The sequence below is a fragment of the Papio anubis genome, chromosome 14 (assembly GCF_008728515.1).
Source record: "Papio anubis isolate 15944 chromosome 14, Panubis1.0, whole genome shotgun sequence".
Taxonomy (NCBI): domain Eukaryota; kingdom Metazoa; phylum Chordata; class Mammalia; order Primates; family Cercopithecidae; genus Papio; species Papio anubis.
In genome coordinates this window covers 25,938,595-25,955,444 of record NC_044989.1, presented here as the reverse complement: position 1 = coordinate 25,955,444, position 16,850 = coordinate 25,938,595, and the positions used below count along the sequence as shown (strand labels likewise).

At 42.5% G+C, this 16,850-nt stretch overlaps 2 protein-coding genes and 1 long non-coding RNA gene across 6 annotated transcripts in view; 1 reads left to right on the top strand and 2 right to left on the bottom strand.

Annotated features, from left to right (window-relative positions):
• The window catches only part of HADHB (hydroxyacyl-CoA dehydrogenase trifunctional multienzyme complex subunit beta), a 53,951-nt gene that overhangs the window by 26,846 nt on the left and 10,255 nt on the right, over positions 1-16,850 (bottom strand). For all 4 annotated transcript variants that reach the window (XM_003908369.4, XM_021924673.2, XM_017947372.3 and 1 more), the window contains exons 4-5: positions 6,041-6,140; positions 1,019-1,063 (exon numbers count right to left, since the gene is read on the bottom strand). In XM_003908369.4, coding sequence (XP_003908418.1) covers positions 1,019-1,063; positions 6,041-6,140 — 145 coding nt within the window. The remainder of the gene's footprint in view (positions 1-1,018; positions 1,064-6,040; positions 6,141-16,850) is intronic.
• Positions 2,372-16,760, top strand: LOC116270254. Its single transcript, XR_004178211.1, has 3 exons — positions 2,372-2,474; positions 3,680-3,792; positions 16,712-16,760. It is a non-coding gene; the product is annotated as an uncharacterized LOC116270254 (long non-coding RNA).
• LOC103876808 (homeobox protein NANOG) lies at positions 6,941-10,974 on the bottom strand. Its single transcript, XM_009183823.4, has one exon. The coding sequence runs from the start codon at positions 8,444-8,446 to the stop codon at positions 7,601-7,603; it is 846 nt and encodes a 281-aa protein (XP_009182087.1). The 5' UTR covers positions 8,447-10,974; the 3' UTR covers positions 6,941-7,600.

Here is a 16,850-nt window from a genome sequence, read left to right as displayed (position 1 = left end):
TGTATTTTTAGTAGAGACGGTTTCTTCATGTTGGTCAGGCTGGTCTCAAACTCCTGACCTCAGGTGATCCACCCACCTCGGCCTCCCAAAGTGCTGGGACTACAGGCATGAAATGCCGTGCATGGCCCAGTTTTTTTTAAGGTAGAGAAGAGTCAGTCAGAATACAGAAGAAAAATCATAAAAGCATATTACTAAGAAGTCAATAGAAGACAGGTGAGTATAGCTTACAGTGTCAAGTGCTATAAAGTACAGAGACAGTGGACTGAGAAAAGATCAGTACATTTAGCAATCACAAAACCATTATTAAGAGAAGGTTCTAAAGTATGGTTTCTGTAAAACAAAGGGAGAATGGAAATAATGATTATACAATTAGAGGAAACTGATAGTAAGGAAACAGAAACAACTGCCGTTTCACTCATGCTTGAGGTCTTGCAGGAAGAGGAGGAGAAAAAACAGAGTTAGAATGGACAGAAAGGTCAACTGAAGGGTTTCTCCAAACTAAGAAAGAGCTGTGGTTGGTTGAAGACACAAAGGCAAAGTGTCAATAGAAAATGAATGAGATAATGCCTTACATGTTACTTTATCCCAGAAACAGCAACACATTTCATGACTCTCACCAAATTATTCATCCAGCCCAATCTTATTTAACTGCATCTAATTTTAGATTTTTACTTGGTTTGCACATGAATCTTCAGGTGTCTTTTAGGATTCTTTCTAGGTAAATATCTACATAATCTGTTCAGCTACCCTTACACAAGTTCCTAAGGCAATCACCAAATATATGTATTGTGTTTAGGCTGATCAATCGAGTCCTGTGGCTAGCTAGGATAGCATTAAAATATACTGTCATGCTAAGATACTGTTAAGCCTGCAAAATAAAGATTGATGATATTCATAAGCTGCTTAAATTTGTGTAGTACAGATGGTGAAAATAAGAACAAATTGCTATTTTATGTGTAAAAACTGGAGAAAGTGCCTTTAACGAAATAAGAACGGAAATGAAACTGCATTTACTTACGTAAGTGCTGCTCTAGCCAAATCATGTGGCATCAGGTCTTTATATCTGGGGAAAGAAAACAAATAATTTAAACCGAAACCCTAGAGCTTCAATGAAAACTTTTCATTCTATTTGAAATACTCAGAGATCATCTAACACATGCTGCTACAAACACACTTAACTTTACTCTCCAAGGCAGTTCATCATTTCAAATGAAGAAATAGTATGACTTCGCTATTTGTCATCCTTAAAAATCTAGCAAGCCTTAACTCCTACTAAGCTTGCTAAGAATCAAACAAAAATGTTGTCCAATACCTTAATGTTCAGCATAACACACACTAAATTTTCTTTAAAGTGAAGCCCCACCTTTGGGGTCTCTTTTCCTTTAAACATTTTATTTTAAAAGTATATTATTTATTTATTTTGTAATGCCTACAGGGCTACAGGTGATGTATTACGACTTTTGAAGAAACTCTTTGCTTTTAAGTAACTTGAGATTTACCTGAGAATGGAAAGAGGCCGAGCATGGTGGCTCACACCTAGAATCCCAACACTTTGGGAGGCTGAGGTGATATGACTGCTTGAGGCCAGGAGTTCAAGACCAGCCTGGGTAACACAACAAACAAGACTCTGTCTCTACAAAAAATATTAAAAATTGGCCAGGCGTGGTGGCATGGATCTGTAGTCCTAGCTAATTGGGAGGCTGAGGTGAGAAGACTGCTTAAGGCCATGAATTTGAGGTTGCTAGGATCACGCCACTGCACTCCAGTCTGGGCAGCAGAGCAAGACCCTGTCTAAATAAATAAATAAGAATTGGAAAAAGCAGAGTTCCCTTTTTCCCCGCTTTTTTTTTTTTTTTTTTTTTTGAGACGGAGTTTCGCTCTTGTTGCCCAGGCTGAAGTGCAATGGCACAATCTCGGCTCACTGCAACCTCCACCTCCTGGGTTCAAGCAATTCTCCTGCCTCAGCCTCCCAAATAGCTGGGATTACAGGCGCCCACCACCACACCCAACTGATTTTTGTATTTTTAGTAGAAACAGGGTTTCACCATGTCGGTCAGGCTGGTCTTGAACTCCTGACCTCAGGTGATTTGCCCGCCTTGGCCTCCCAAAGTGCTGGGATTACAGACATGAGCCACCGTGCCCAGCCTTCCCCTGCTTTTTCTAATACTGACATCTGACATAACCATGATATACTTATTAAAACTAAGAAATGAACATCAGCACAATACTATTCACTAAACTACTAACTATCTAAATCTCACCAGTTGTTCCACTAATGTCCTTTTTCTGTTCCAGGATTCAATCCAAGATACCATGTTGCATTTAGTTGTTATACCTCCTTCGTCTCCTTCAATTTGTGACAGTTTCTCAGTCTTGTCTTTCATGACCCTGACACTTTTGAAGACTAGAGTTATGGATTTGGGGGAAGAATATCACAGAGGCAAACTGTATTTCTCTTAGCTTCATATCAGGGGGTATGTGATATCAATATGACTTACTACCAGTGATGTCAACGTGATGATTTGGGTCAAGTGATGTCTGCCATTTACTCCACTATAAAGTTACTATTTTTTCCTTCCTTTCCTCAATTTGTTAGAAGTGAGTCACTAAGTCTAGCCCACATTCAAGGGGAGAATTAAGTTCCACCTTCCAGTGGCAGGAATAACACAGACTTTGCTGACATATGTCAAAATCATCATAGTAATTGATAAATATTTTGGGGGAGATTCTTTGAGACTATGCAAATATTCTGTTTCTTCTTAACATTTCACCTAATTTTAGCAATCATTTGTAGACCTTGCAGCAAGTATTATGTGGTATTCTAATGGTTATTTATTTTTCCCATTCTTTATTTTATTTGTTTTTATTTTTTGAGACAGGGTCTCTGTCACTCATACTGGAATGCAGTGGTGCAATCATAGGTCACTGCAGCCTCAAACTCATAGGCTCAAGCGATGCTCCCACTTTAGCCTCCCTTGTAGGTAGGACTACAGGTGTCTGCTACCACACCCAGCTAATTTTTCATTTCTAGTTTTTGCAGAGATGCAGTCTCACTTTGTCTATGCCAGTCTCAAACTCCTGGCCTCAAGCAATCCTCCTACCTCAGCCTCCCAAAGTGCTGGGATTACATGTGTGAACCACTGTATACAGTCCTCCTATATTTATTAATCAAAATTCTTCTGTAAGGAAGACTTGTTCCTTCTCATTTACTCTTTTTTTTTTGAGACAGAGTCTCACTCTGTTGCCCAGGCTGGAGTGCAGTGGCACAATCTCGGCTCACTGCAATCTCCACCTCCCAGGTTCAAATTATTCTCCTGCCTCAGCCTCCTGAGTAGCTGGTATTACAGGCGCCCACCACCACACCCAGCTAATTTTTGTATTTTTAGTAGAGACAGGGTTTCCCCATGTTGGCCAGGTTGGTCTCGAACTCCTGATCTCAAGTGATCTACCCACCTTGGCCTCCCAAAGTGTATTTATTTATTCATTTATTTATATCAGATTAGACTCATAGGCATTTGTTTTATTCTTTGGGTTATGTTCCAATACTATTGTGATTTATTTTATTGCTCAAATCATTGCAGTTTTGGTGACTGGTAGCTCCTGCAGGTCTGACCTGCGTCTTTTTGACATGGCCCCCCAAACTCCACTTTTTTTAAATAAGTACTTCTTTGCTTTCCAGCACTACAAGGTCTCCTTGCTCATCCTGTCTTTTCTCTGGCTCAGCCCTAATCATTCTTCAAAGGAGCTCTGGTTCTTTGTATTGAAGAATGCTGTTTAGAAACCAAGATCTGGGTATGAACTCTATTTATTTGTTTGTATGTTTAAAGATCAAAAATAAATTGTCTTTATTTTTAAGTCAGAGATTTAATCATGGGATTAAATAAGAAGATTCATTCTTCAAGTTCCTGAAAATTAGTAAAACTTAAAAACTCCAAAATATTTTTACTATTATTTTCACTCAGAATCACAGAAGAAATCATGAGTAGTTTTCCAGATTTTTCATAGGTAAACCCAATTTCCTCAAATTTAGAACAGAATTATTTGGGGAAAAGTCATGCGCCAGTTTGAAAATGCCTAAGCCATAAAGCCATAAGCCATAAATTATTTACCATTTACAATCCCTTTTTTTTTTTTTAGAGAGTCTCGCTCCGTCACCAAGGCTGGAGTGCAGTGGTGCAATGTGCCTCCTGGGCTCAAGGGATCCTCCCACCTCAGCCTCCCAAGTAGCTGGGATTACAGGCACACACCACCATGCCTGGCTAATTTTTGTATTTTTAGTAGAGATGGTGTCTTGCCATGTTGGCCAGGCTGGTCTCAAACACCTGACCTCAGGTGATCCGCCCGCCTCGGCCTCCCAAAGTGCTGGGATTACAGGCGTGAGCCACTGCGCCCAGCCCCAGACTAGGTTTATCATTTCCCGCCAACTCATCATTTACAATCTTTATTCTTGGCCGGGCGCGGTGGCTCAAGCTTGTAATCCCAGCACTTTGGGAGGCCGAGACGGGCGGATCACGAGGTCGGGAGATCGAGACCATCCTGGCTAACACGGTGAAACCCCGTCTCTACTAAAAAATACAAAAAAAAACCAGCCGGGCGAGGTGGCGGGCGCCTGTAGTCCCAGCTACTCCGGAGGCTGAGGCAGGAGAATGGCGTGAACCCGGGAGGCGGAGCTTGCAGTGAGCTGAGATCCGGCCACTGCACTCCAGCCTGGGCGACAGAGCGAGACTCCGTCTCAAAAAAAAAAAAAAAACAAAAAACAGAAAATATATTTACAGGTCCCAAATCGTCTGTTTAAAAATGAACCTTTGTTGTGTGTGTGTGTATATATACGTATATACGTATATATGTATCTATGTATATATATACGTATATATACACACACACACACGTGTATCTTTCATAAGTCACTGCACATTATACATAATACTGTGCACCTTGCTTTTTTTGGGGGGCGGGAGGAGGGGATAGGGTCTTGCTGTCACCCAGGCTAGAGTGTAGGTAGCAGCATGATCACAGCTCACTGCAGCCTTGACCTCCCAGGCTCAAGTGATCTTCCCACCTCAGCCTCCAGCCTCCAGAGTAGCTGGGACTACAGGTGTGTACCACCATGCCCAGCAAATATTTTTTATTTTCTGTAGAGACAAGGTCTTGCTATGTTACCCAGGCTAGTCTCGAACTCCTGGGCTCAAGCAATCCTCTTGCCTTGGCTTCCCAAAGTGCTGGGATTACAGGTGTGAGCCACTGCACCCAGACTGCACCTTGCTTTTTACACTTAACATATCTTCAAGATCTTAGGTCTTCCATATTAGTATATAAAGATAGGTCTCATTATTTTTAACAGATGCCTAACATTCCGCAGCATTTTTTTAAAGCTGGCAACTACCTATTCAAAATGTAAACACTAAAACAATCTAAACAGAATAGAATGAACAGTTTAAACCTTGTTATCAAAGTCCATTACCAGCTTTTGGATAGACTAACCTTCACTCGGGGACAGAAAAGAAGCATAAAAGGCCAAGGAGAAGAGCAATTTTGATCTAGGGAATTCTGGAGCTGGTCTAGGATCATTCTTGTCCCATACACTTGGGGTTGTGCTATGCCAGGGGTTTGGACCAGCCCTATCAACTCCAATTTTACTAATTTCCAGGAGGCCAAACCAGTGGATTATATAGGCCCTTCGGAATGCCCATGGCCCATATCTTCAGCACTCAAACTTCTGAGGAGGCACAGAGACAATGTCCTTTTCTCCAGAAAAGGAAAGGACAGCTCTGTTGGAAGCAAGCTATCTGGACCTCTAGGCTTTCAAAATAGAGCTATTTCAAGTAAAACTACACTAGGCTTATTCATGAGAAGGATAAAAAACAAATGTTGCCATATTATTTCACCACTGTCTTGACTTATTCTATATTAATTTCATGGGACTGCTATCCAAATATTAGTCCACTAACAATATTATTACCTACTGGGTTACATTTACAAAGACTACCTTTGAAAGTGTCTTAAAAGAAGGAAAAAAATAATATGATCATGTCATACTTACGAAGTGCCGGACAGCAAAAATGGAGTGCGAACACCATCCACCACCACAACGTTCCTTATATTGGGTTTGGCTAACGTCTTCTTCGTTTTGGTCTGGACGGCTTTAAGATAAAGTTTTAAAAAAAACTGCTAATTAAAATATATAAGTCTGATTACTTTTACTTTTTTTTTTTTTAAGCTGGAGTCTCGCTCTGTCACCCAGGCTGGAGTGCAATGGTGCAATCTCGGCTCACTGCAACCTCTGCCTCCTGGATTCAAGCAATTCTCCTGCCTCAACCTCCCGAGTAGCTGGGATTACAGGCACCTGCCATCATGCCTGGCTAATTTTTGTATTTTTGTAGAGATGGGGTTTCACCATGTTGGCCAGGCTGGTCTCAAACTCCTGACCTCAGGTGACGTGCCCGCCTCAGCCTCCCAAACTGCTGGGATTACAGACATGAGCCACCATGCCCAGCCTACTTTTACATTTTTTAAGACAGTCATTTTAAGAATTATTACATCATTAATGCCAACCTGCATTTACCATTTACTAAACCACTTTAAATTTTTTTCAAAAAAAAGGCTAAGAAACTGACTAGCATTTGTAAGTTTCTACATAATATTTAAGATAAAGCTTATATCCAATGATGAGGGAATTTATACCATTAACAAAATAGTTCATTTTTATTAAGTGTTTGACAACCTATATCATTAGAAGTAACCAAATTTACATGCAAATCTACCCTTAATATTAGAAGTTGCAATGATTGATATTGTTCACTCTTCACATAGCTTGATGTTCTTACCTTTCTATGTGGAAATAAAGGGCCCTTGGTTGGTGACTTGCTATTCTGCAAAAACCTACATGCCTAAATACTTTTTAATCTCAAAAAAGCAAACTTCCTTTAGGTTTCTTTCTTTCTTTTTTTTAATGTTTAAGCTGTATATTTACTCATTGAAACACTAGGTAAAATAAGGGTAAAATCAACTAAAGGAAAAATAGTTGTTTGATTCATTTGTACTTAAATTGACTAAAGTAGTACTAACGTCATTATGATGCAGCAAATATAAGACCTCTTTCTACAAAGATTAGCATAACCAACAAATTAGGGGATATAGTAAAACTGAGCCAAAAAGGGTGAGGAAATCAATTAACTGTTTACCTCAATGGTTTTTTAAAAAAAAGCAAAGCCTCAAAATCCCAAACAATAGGAGTATCTTCATAACACCAATTTGTACTTGTATTTCTTATTCTTGAGGTTAGATTCTAAACACTAAAGATATCCCAACTAGTATTAGATCTACTTATCTATAGCCAGAGACAGCTTTTATCATGTTGTCCTTAGCAGCCAAAGTTATTAAAATGTCTTTTCTCCAGGAAGATCCAATAGGGGAAAAAAGAAACCTCTCTGATTAGGCTCCAACCATACTCCACCCTCCATCAAATTGACTGGATAGACATAATGGAAACCAGAACACGTGGTTTCCAAACAAGAAAAATCCTATCAGGGAGGGGAGGAGGGGAGAGGAAGGTTCAGCCAGTGCCCAGACTGAAATTGAGTAATATCAATTTTACTCATCTTTACATATCTTCAGGTTGCACGTTCGTGGAGTAGTTTAGGAATAAATCCATGGTTTGTGGAGTACTAAAATACCTAGTCGTCTGCTGTATTACATTAAGGCCTTCCCCAGCAGCTTCCAAGGCAGCCTCCAAGTCACTGGCAGGAGAATTTGGCTGGAACTGCAAGCAGGACTGCAGAGATTCCTCTTCATAGTCATAGAAGGGACTGTTCCAGGCCTGATTGTTCCAGAACTGGGTGCACCAGGTCTGAGCCTTCCAGGAGTGGTTGCTCCAGGGTGGGACGTTCTGGCTCTGGTTGCTCCAGGATGAATTGTTCCAGGTCTGGTTGCTCCACATCGGAAGGTTCCCAGTCGGGTTCACCAGGCATCCCTGGTAGTAGGAAGAGTAGAGGCTGGGGTAGGTAGGCGCTGAAGCCTTCTGAGTCACACCATTGGTATTCTTTGGCCAGTTGTTTTTCAGCCACCTCTTAGATTTCATTCTCTGGTTCTGGAACCAGGTCTTCACCTGTTTGTAGCGGAGGTTCAGGATGTTGGAAAGTTCTTGCATCTGCTGGAGGCTGAGGTATCTCTGTCTCTGAAATCTATCATTGAGTACACACAGCTGGGCGGAAGAGAACACAGTTCTGGCCTTCTGTTTCTCGACCGGGACCTTGTCTTCCTTTTTTGTGGCACTATTCTCTGCAGCAGCAGGTTGTTTGCCTTTGGGACTGGTGGAAGAATCGGGGCTGTCCTGAATAAGCAGATCCATGGAGGAAGGAAGAGGAGAGACAGTCTCCGTGTGAGGCATCTCAGTAGAAGACATTTGCAAGGATGGATAGTTTTCTTCAGGCCCACAAATCACAAGCATAGGTGAAGATTCTTTACCATCTGATGCTTCGAAGCAAGGCAAGCTTTGGGGACAAGCTGGATCCACACTTAGTTTCCTTTAGTTTGGTCTCTTGTCTATCCCTCCTCCCAGGTAGTCGACTTCTGACTTTTTCCCTCTGGCTCTTTAGCTTCTTCTCAGGTCTGGTGATATTGTCATGTCTTTCAAGACTACTCCATGCCCATCTTGTGTGTGTGTGGGTTTCACATTCTTCGCCAAGGAAACCCTTTAGGTTTCTTAAATTAAAGAATAAAATACAAATACGTGCCTGTGGTTTTTTTAAAAAGTAAATAATACTAAACTATGGAAAGTAAAAACTAAAGTTCCCTCTTTATGCTTTCGCCTACCACACTATTTTCTTCCGAGAGGTAAAGTCTGTTTATTTGGTGTATACACTTTCAAATATTTTCTTTTAGTGCATTTACATTCATATACTTGTACGTTATGTATACTTTGTTGGCTTAACAATATAGCTGGAAGAACATTCCGTGTTAGTATATCAAAATCTAGTTCATTATTTTCTTGTTGTTGTTAATGTTGGAATTTACCTACTCTATCATTATTTCTTCATTATCAGAGATAGAAAAAAATCCTAAATTACTGGGAATACAATGTCGACAACGACCTTACCACATCTGTTAATGTCACAGAGAAATATTTGTAGTAAACATCTACAACCAACTTTAAAGAAATATTAGTCAGAGTTAATAGTCATGATAAAATAGGGCATAAAGATGAATGGCAGCATTCATGGAGATGTGCTGCTGGTGAAGGAGATAAACGGAACAAGGAGGTAAGCGAAGAGACTGTGGCAAACCCAAGTATGTGGTGCAAAAGGCCAGGATAAAGGCAGTATCAACATGAGAGGACGTTTATAAAGGAAAACAAGGTATGCTGGCGACCAATCAGATACAGAAAGAAAGGAAACAGGAAAACAGGATTATAAAGGAAGCTTAGAGACTAAGAATACTTAGCTACCTGAAACAAAGTGAGAACTGGTTTTGGAACAAAAAGGGGACTTAATTTTTTTTTTTTTTTTTTGAGATGATGTCTCGCTCTGTCGCCAAGGCTGGAGTGCTGTGGCACAATCTCGGCTAACTGCAACCTCCCCTTCCCAGGTTCAAGCAATTCTCCTGCCTCAGCCTCCCGAGCAGTTGGGATTACAGGCGCATGCCACCACACCCAGCTAGTTTTTACATTTTTAGTAAAGATGGGGTTTCACTTTGTTTGCCAGGCTGGTCTTGAACTCCTGACCTCAAGTGATTCGCACACCTTGGCTTCCTAAAGTGTTGGGATTACAGGCGTAAGCCACTGTGCCCGGCCTCATTTTTAAACTCACTAATTTTGAGGTGACAGAGAGACATCCAGGTGGATATGTTAACTACACAGTTAGCTAGAAGATGCAAAGCAAAACCTCTGAAGAGAAATGAGTGTAGATTAGAAAGTCATGAAATATTGAAACTCAGAATACAGAAGGAAAGCAGAGATGTATTTTGCAACGCCTGTTCTCCCACAGCCCCCTCTATTTCTTTTAAATTTCTTTTTTCCTCTTTAACAATAAAAGATGCTTTTTTTGTTTGTTTGGGTGTGGGGGGGTGTTTGTTGTGTTGTTGTTTTGGACATCCCACAGCCCCCTCTAAAGGGAGTTGCCCCGCTTACAGTCCCTGCCAAAGGGGAAGCCACAGGCACAACTCTAAGTCAATATAAAAACTGATCAGATCCAGAGTAGGTACTGGACTCACCAACGATCCATCCATATAGGAGCCAACCACAAACCAGTGTCATCTACCTACAAGTGATCAGTTGTGCTAGTCAGATTCTCTCTCCAGGCAAAGAAGCACGGAAAGAAATGCCAATTAGTTGAAGCTGAAAAGATGTCACGAGGTAGAATCAGGGTGATGGTAAATTGACGTCATTCATAAGTCAGTCTGTAAACCGTAAGTGAGCAAATAAGCCAGCCAGAAGGAAGAATCATAGAAGCAGAAAGACCAGGAAAGGGACATACCATGTGGGGCATGAGAGAGACAAAGTAGCCAGCCCCTAGAGCTGCTTGCTTGGTTCCTAACGCCTTTCCAGCTGTAGTACACACAAACCTTCTCATCCTTAACCTGAGGGTCCATTACTACAACAAAAAGACCCTTAGCTTTGTGATGTCCTTACAATGAGAAGGCTGAGGGAAGATGCGAGACAAACAGTAACTTGAGAGGCAGTAGGAAAATCAAGAGAGAACGGTATAAAAGATCAAAGGCAGGAGAGTGTCAAGGAGAACAAGACGGTCAAATGCATTGGTCCTCAAGGAGAAGAATCCTAATTTCAGTAGACTGAAAACAGGCCACTAAATGTGAAGATTTGCAGACTATTCATGACTGACCTTGCAGGTGACAGGTCCAATGGTATGCCATCATGTCATTCCACATTTTAAAAACTAACCAAGCCAGGCGTGGTGGCTTATGCCTGTAATCTCACCACTTTGGGAGGCCGAGGAGGGCAGATCACGAGGTCAGGAGTTCAAGATCAGCCTGGCCAACATGGTGAAACTCTGCCTCTACTAAAAATACAAAAATTGGATGGGCACAGGGGTACGCGCCTATAATCCCAGCTACTGGGGAGGCTGAGGCAGAAGAATGGCTTGAACCCAGGAGGTGGAGGTTGCCGTAAGCTGAGATCTTGCCACTGCACTCCAGCCTGGGTGACAGGGCAAGACTCTGTCTCAAAACAAACACACAAACAAACAAAACTCACCATATATTCCTTTTATACACTTTCAGATAAATTTCAAATTCTTAACTCTTCTAACAAACAGCCTGCTTTACTTGGTTTCACCTTAACTATCCAGAAGTATTTTCCACTACTTCTCAAAATAGAACAAGATGAGCCAGCCCCCAGTCCTTTACAGCTTTGCTCAGGTCAGCCTCCTTGCCTTTACTTATGGACCTCCCATCTGCCTGGTCCCTTTTTTGCCCATCTAATTCTTAACCTGTCTCTTGGGCCTCGTTCACATTCTATCTCCTAGTAAAGCCTTCCCTGATAACTACAGTTACTGAGGGTTCCTGCCTTTAAACCTCTGGGCAGCCTCTAGGGCATACTGGCCATTCCAAATAATTTAGCATATTATAAAGTAATTAAACTAACTCTACAAGCCACATTTTTAAAATATTCATTATTATATGTAGGAGATCAGTCAGAGTGGTGGGAGAAACTATAGGGAAAGGTACAGGCCTTCCAAAAGGTCAGAAGGTTCTGCAGAGCCCCGGAGAGGAATAGCTGAAGGCAGGTGTTCTATAACCCTGAGGCAGAGGGCAAGAAGTAGGTACAAGGGAGTGTAGGGGAATGTATCTTAAACTAGCTTATTTATTTATGTTGACCAGGGGCTGATCTTTGATCACCCATGCAAGATGTTGCTGAAAGGGGAACAATAAATGTTAGTTACCCATAGATTGTGTTTGCTCCAGGCTTTCATCATTGTGCCTATACTGAATGAAAGCAAGCAGCTCCAGCTCCTCGGGCTGCTGCACTTTGGCGACTAGAGCCAGGCAGACCCCTAGCTGGTCTTACACTGCATACCTGTGTCTGAGTACTCATTTCATCTGTCAGTTGGCCAGGGTCTGCAGGACAGACCTGGCAGGTGGTGCCCCATGTGAGGCATGCTGCAATGGATCCTGACAGAACCCTCAAAAATGAAGGTGAAGTGACTGGGCAGTAAGTAATTGGTGCCCGCTCAGGATTTCCAAGTCTGAGGGGATTTTCAAGCTAGGCTTTCATCATGGGACATGATGTTTCATCATGGTGAGAGACAGGACTAACTAGATTTCCTAGGCCAACTAAGAATTCCTAAGCCTAGCTGGAGAAGGTGACTGCATCCACCTTTAAACACAGGGCTTGTAACTCAGCTCACACCTGACCAATCAGGTAGTAAAGAAGGCTCACTAAAATACCAATTAGATTAAAAGCAAGAGGTAAAGAAATACTCAAATCATCTATCATCTGAGAGCACAGGAGGAGGGACAATGATTGGGATATAAACCCCAGGCATTTGAGCAGGGAGGGGCAACCCCCTTTAGGTCCCCTCCCCTTGTATGGGAGCTCTGTTTTCACTCTATTAAATCTCGCACACTCTTCTGGTCCGGCTTGAGCTGAGCTTTTGCTCACCATCCACCACTGCTGCTCGCTGCTGTCACAGACCCGCCGTTGACTTCCACCCCTCCAGATCAGGCAGGGTGTCCGCTGCGTTTCTTTTTGTGTGTGTGTGTGTGTTTGTTTGTTTTTTTTTTTGAGACGGAGTCTCGCTGTGTCTCTCAGGCTGGAGTCCAGTGACTGGATCTCGGCTCACTGCAAGCTCCGCCTCCCGGGTTTACGCCATTCTCCTGCCTCAGCCTCACAACTAGCTGGGACTACAGGCGCCCGCCACCTCCCCCGGCTCGTTTTTTGTATTTTTTAGTAGAGACGGGGTTTCACCGTGTTAGCAGGGATGGTCTTGATCTCCTGACCTCGTGATCCGCCCATCTCGGCCTCCCAAAGTGCTGGGATTACAGGCTTGAGCCACCACGCCCGGCCTCCGCTGCGTTTCTGATCCAGTGAGGCTACCAGTGCCCTTCCGTTCAGGATAGAGGCTCGCCATTGTTCCTGTGCAGCTAAGTGCCCAGGTTGGTCCTAATCAAGCTGAACACTAGTCGCTGGGTTCCACGGTTCTATTCCATGACCCACGGCTTCTAATAGAGCTATAACACTCACCTCATGGCCCAAGGTTCCATTCCTTGGAATCTGCGAGGCCAAGCACCTCAGGTCAGAGAAAAAAAGGGTTGCCGCCATCTTGGGAGCGGCCTGCCCCATCTTGGGAGCTCTAAGAACAAAGTCCCACCCATAACAATGGGACATGAGTTAGCTCAACAGCAACAATATGTAAAAGTATTGAAACAGCTGCTTAAAGCTAGCAGAGCCTTGGTTTCGGAGGCTCAATTAAGGGACCTAATGCAAACTGCTGTTTTCCATAACCCATGGTTCCCAGAAGAAAGCACACTAGACCTAGAGTTCTGGGAACAAGTCGGAAGAAATCTTTTTGTTTTTTTGGAGACAGAGTCTTGCTCTGTAGCCCGGGCTAGAGTACAGCAGCACAATCTCGGCTCACTGCAAGCTCCACCTCCAGGGTTCACACCATTCTCCTGCCTCAGCCTCCCAAGTAGCTGGGACTACAGGCGCCCACCACCACACCTGGCTAATTTTTTGTATTTTTAGTAGAGACGGGGTTTCACCGTGTTAGCCAGGATGGTCTCGATCTCTTGACCTTGTGATCCGCCTGCTTCAGCCTCCCAAAGTGCTGGGATTACAGGCATGAGCCACCACGCCCAGCCACAAGTGGGAAGAAATCTTAAATGACATCATGTACAAGGGGAACAGGTCCCAGTAACATCTTTAACGTTTTAGGCCTTAGTTAGGGCTGCTTTGGCCCTGCTCTACACAGAAGAGCCTAAAAAGGGAAGGGAAGAGGAACCATCACCTACGTTACCACCTCCTCCTCCTCCCTCAGCCCCACCATTACTAGGTAAAGGTGCCACAGAGGAGACAGAGGTTTTTCCTGAGCCCCCTCCCCCAATAAACTGGGAAGAAGACAATGGATATACTGCAGTTATGGGACCCTGTCTTAGGCAAGCAGCATTAGAAGGGGAGCTCTTGGCCGGGATCGGTGGCTCACGCCTGTAATCCCAGCACTTTGGGAGGCCAAGGTAGGTGGATCACGCGGTCAGGAGATTGAGACTATCCTGGCTAACATGGTGAAACCCCATCTCTACTAAAAGTACAAAAAATTAGCTAGGCATGGGGTGGGCACCTGTAGTCCCTGCTACTCAGGAGGCTGAGGCAGGAGAATGGCGAGAACCCAGGAGGCGGAGCTTGCAGTGAGCGAAGATCGCACCACTGTACTCCAGCCTGGGCAACAGAGCAAGACTCCATCTCAAAAAAAAAAAAAAAGAAAAGAAGGGGAGCTCTTAGTCTGCCCAGTGATGCAAAATCAACAAGGCAATCAGGTACATGAACCCATTACTTTCAATACTTATAAAGAAATAAGAGAAAGCATTAGAGAAAACAGAGCCGCTAGCACATTTACGAGAGAACTGATTGAGGCCATAGCAGACAACTACCATATGACCCCTTTCTAATAATGGCCAATTATGTATTCAATAGTCACCTAAGGACTCTCATTCTGCTTCATGTGCGCACTGGCTCCTAAGCACATCAAAATTTTCTGAAAGGCAAGACAATACAGCTCCATTTTATATATTCTACAGTACTCTGGACACACAGCAGTAATGAATTATAAGAATCTGAATTGGGAGCTAAAATATCTGGGTTGTAGGCCTACTCTGCCACGATTTTCTTATTTGCAATTAGAGCTGAACTAGATGACCTCAAAGGCTCTGCCCAACTCCAAAACCTACAATTCAATGGCTGACTGATATACATTCTACACTCTTTAAAAACAATTAAAATCAAAGAAGATAATAAGTGTGTCATATATTATACAACTATTATACACGTGTGTGTATATATATAGAGACAGACATCTATACATAGACATAACCATCAAATCAGTCAAAATTTCCAACACACACTTATATTTCCAGTCCATCAGATGACTAAAAACATCCACAAATTCTGTATCCCTCTATTTTAATTCCTTCATCCTAACAGCTCTGTCAAGAAGAGATATTCACACGCGCTTCAAGAGGAATTAGTTATAAAATTACTGCAATCTTCAAACCAGAATGCCAGTTAAAACAAAAAAAATTACTGCAACCTAAAACCTGCTGAGCCCAGGCACATGCCTGCTTCCACCCTCAAAGCAGCTGGCCACTTCTCATTGTTTTATCATTTGCCTTCTGGTACCACTATCATCATCAGCGTTAATGCAAATTACTTGTGGGACACTGTGTTATATTTGCGGAACACTGTGTTATACACTGGGGATACCAAAAAGCTAAAGACTCACAGGGCTTACAATACATTTAGGGAGACAGAAACATCAGGAACAGTTACAGAGCAATATAAGGAATAGTTTAAACACCAGATACATGGTTTCCTCTGCTGGTATTCAGAATGACCTTCTCCCACTTGGCAAGGATCAGGTCTATTTGTGTGACTTTGCAAAGCAAAGACCTGGGTCAACATTAGAATTAGGGAAAAGGCAAAACAAGACAGACAGGAATTATTTATGAGGGTACTACAAACCTATATTTTAGTTAGAATGTAAAGGCCACAGGAAAAATATTTGTTATATGACAACATGAAACTTCTGTAGTTGGGATTAGGCAATAATAGAAAAATACCATCTTGCACTTATAGTGAATTTATAGTTTTTAAAGTGCTTTGAGATATCTCATAACTATATGAGGCTGATAAGACTAGACTTATTATATATTTCTTTTTTAGATGAAGAAACTAAGCACAGGGAAGTAAAGTGACCAGTTCAAGGCCACACTGCCCAAAAAGAGGTAGAACTGGAAGAGAATACAGGTCCTCTGAATCCTGGGAACCAAATCCCAGGATTTTTTCTTTTTTTTTTTTTTTTTGAGCCGGAGTCTCGCTCTGTCACCCAGGCTGGAGTGCAGTGGTGTGATCTCGGCTCACTGCAAGCTCTGCCTCCTGGGCTCAAAGATTCTTGTGTCTCAGCCTCCCAAGTAGCTGGGACTACAGGCGCCTGCCACCACGCCCAGCTAATTTTTGTATTTTTAGTAGAGATAGGGTTTCGCCATGTTGACCAAGCTGGTCTCAAACTCCTGACCTCAGGTGATCCACTTGCCTCAGCCTCCCAAAGTGCTGGGATTACAGGCGTGAGCCCCCACACCCAGCCTGGAAGATATTTTTTCTATTAAGTTATTATACAAGTAGAAATACCATAATAAAACCAAAATCAAAGCCATACAGAATCTAGGCAAGGAGAAAAATGTTAAGAATTTAACAGGGTGTTTTTAGCACTAGCCTGGGAAGATACAAACCTACAGCACATTCTACAAAAATCTGCAGTAAAGAAGCCTAATTTATTGGGTTTACTGAGGGTGTAAATGACCATATAAAATCAACACATTTCCTTACTCTTTTATTTCATACTAACTAAACAACTTTCTGTTATTACTAGTTCCCTAATCACTTCTATTTCAGGAATGGGCCCTCTTGCACATGGGAGAAGATATTCATCAATAGAGAAGCATTTCACAAATTGCAAATTTAAAAAGTTAACTTTTGGTTCCATAACAGGTCTCAAGAGCATTTGTAAGCCATTCATCTCCAGGACGGCCAGCAAGAGGATAAATAAACTGACCAGCAAGGTTTATGGAACCTCCATGACTCCAGCAGGTTCAAATCCCAGAAAACAGTCTCCTGTCAACAACCTCAA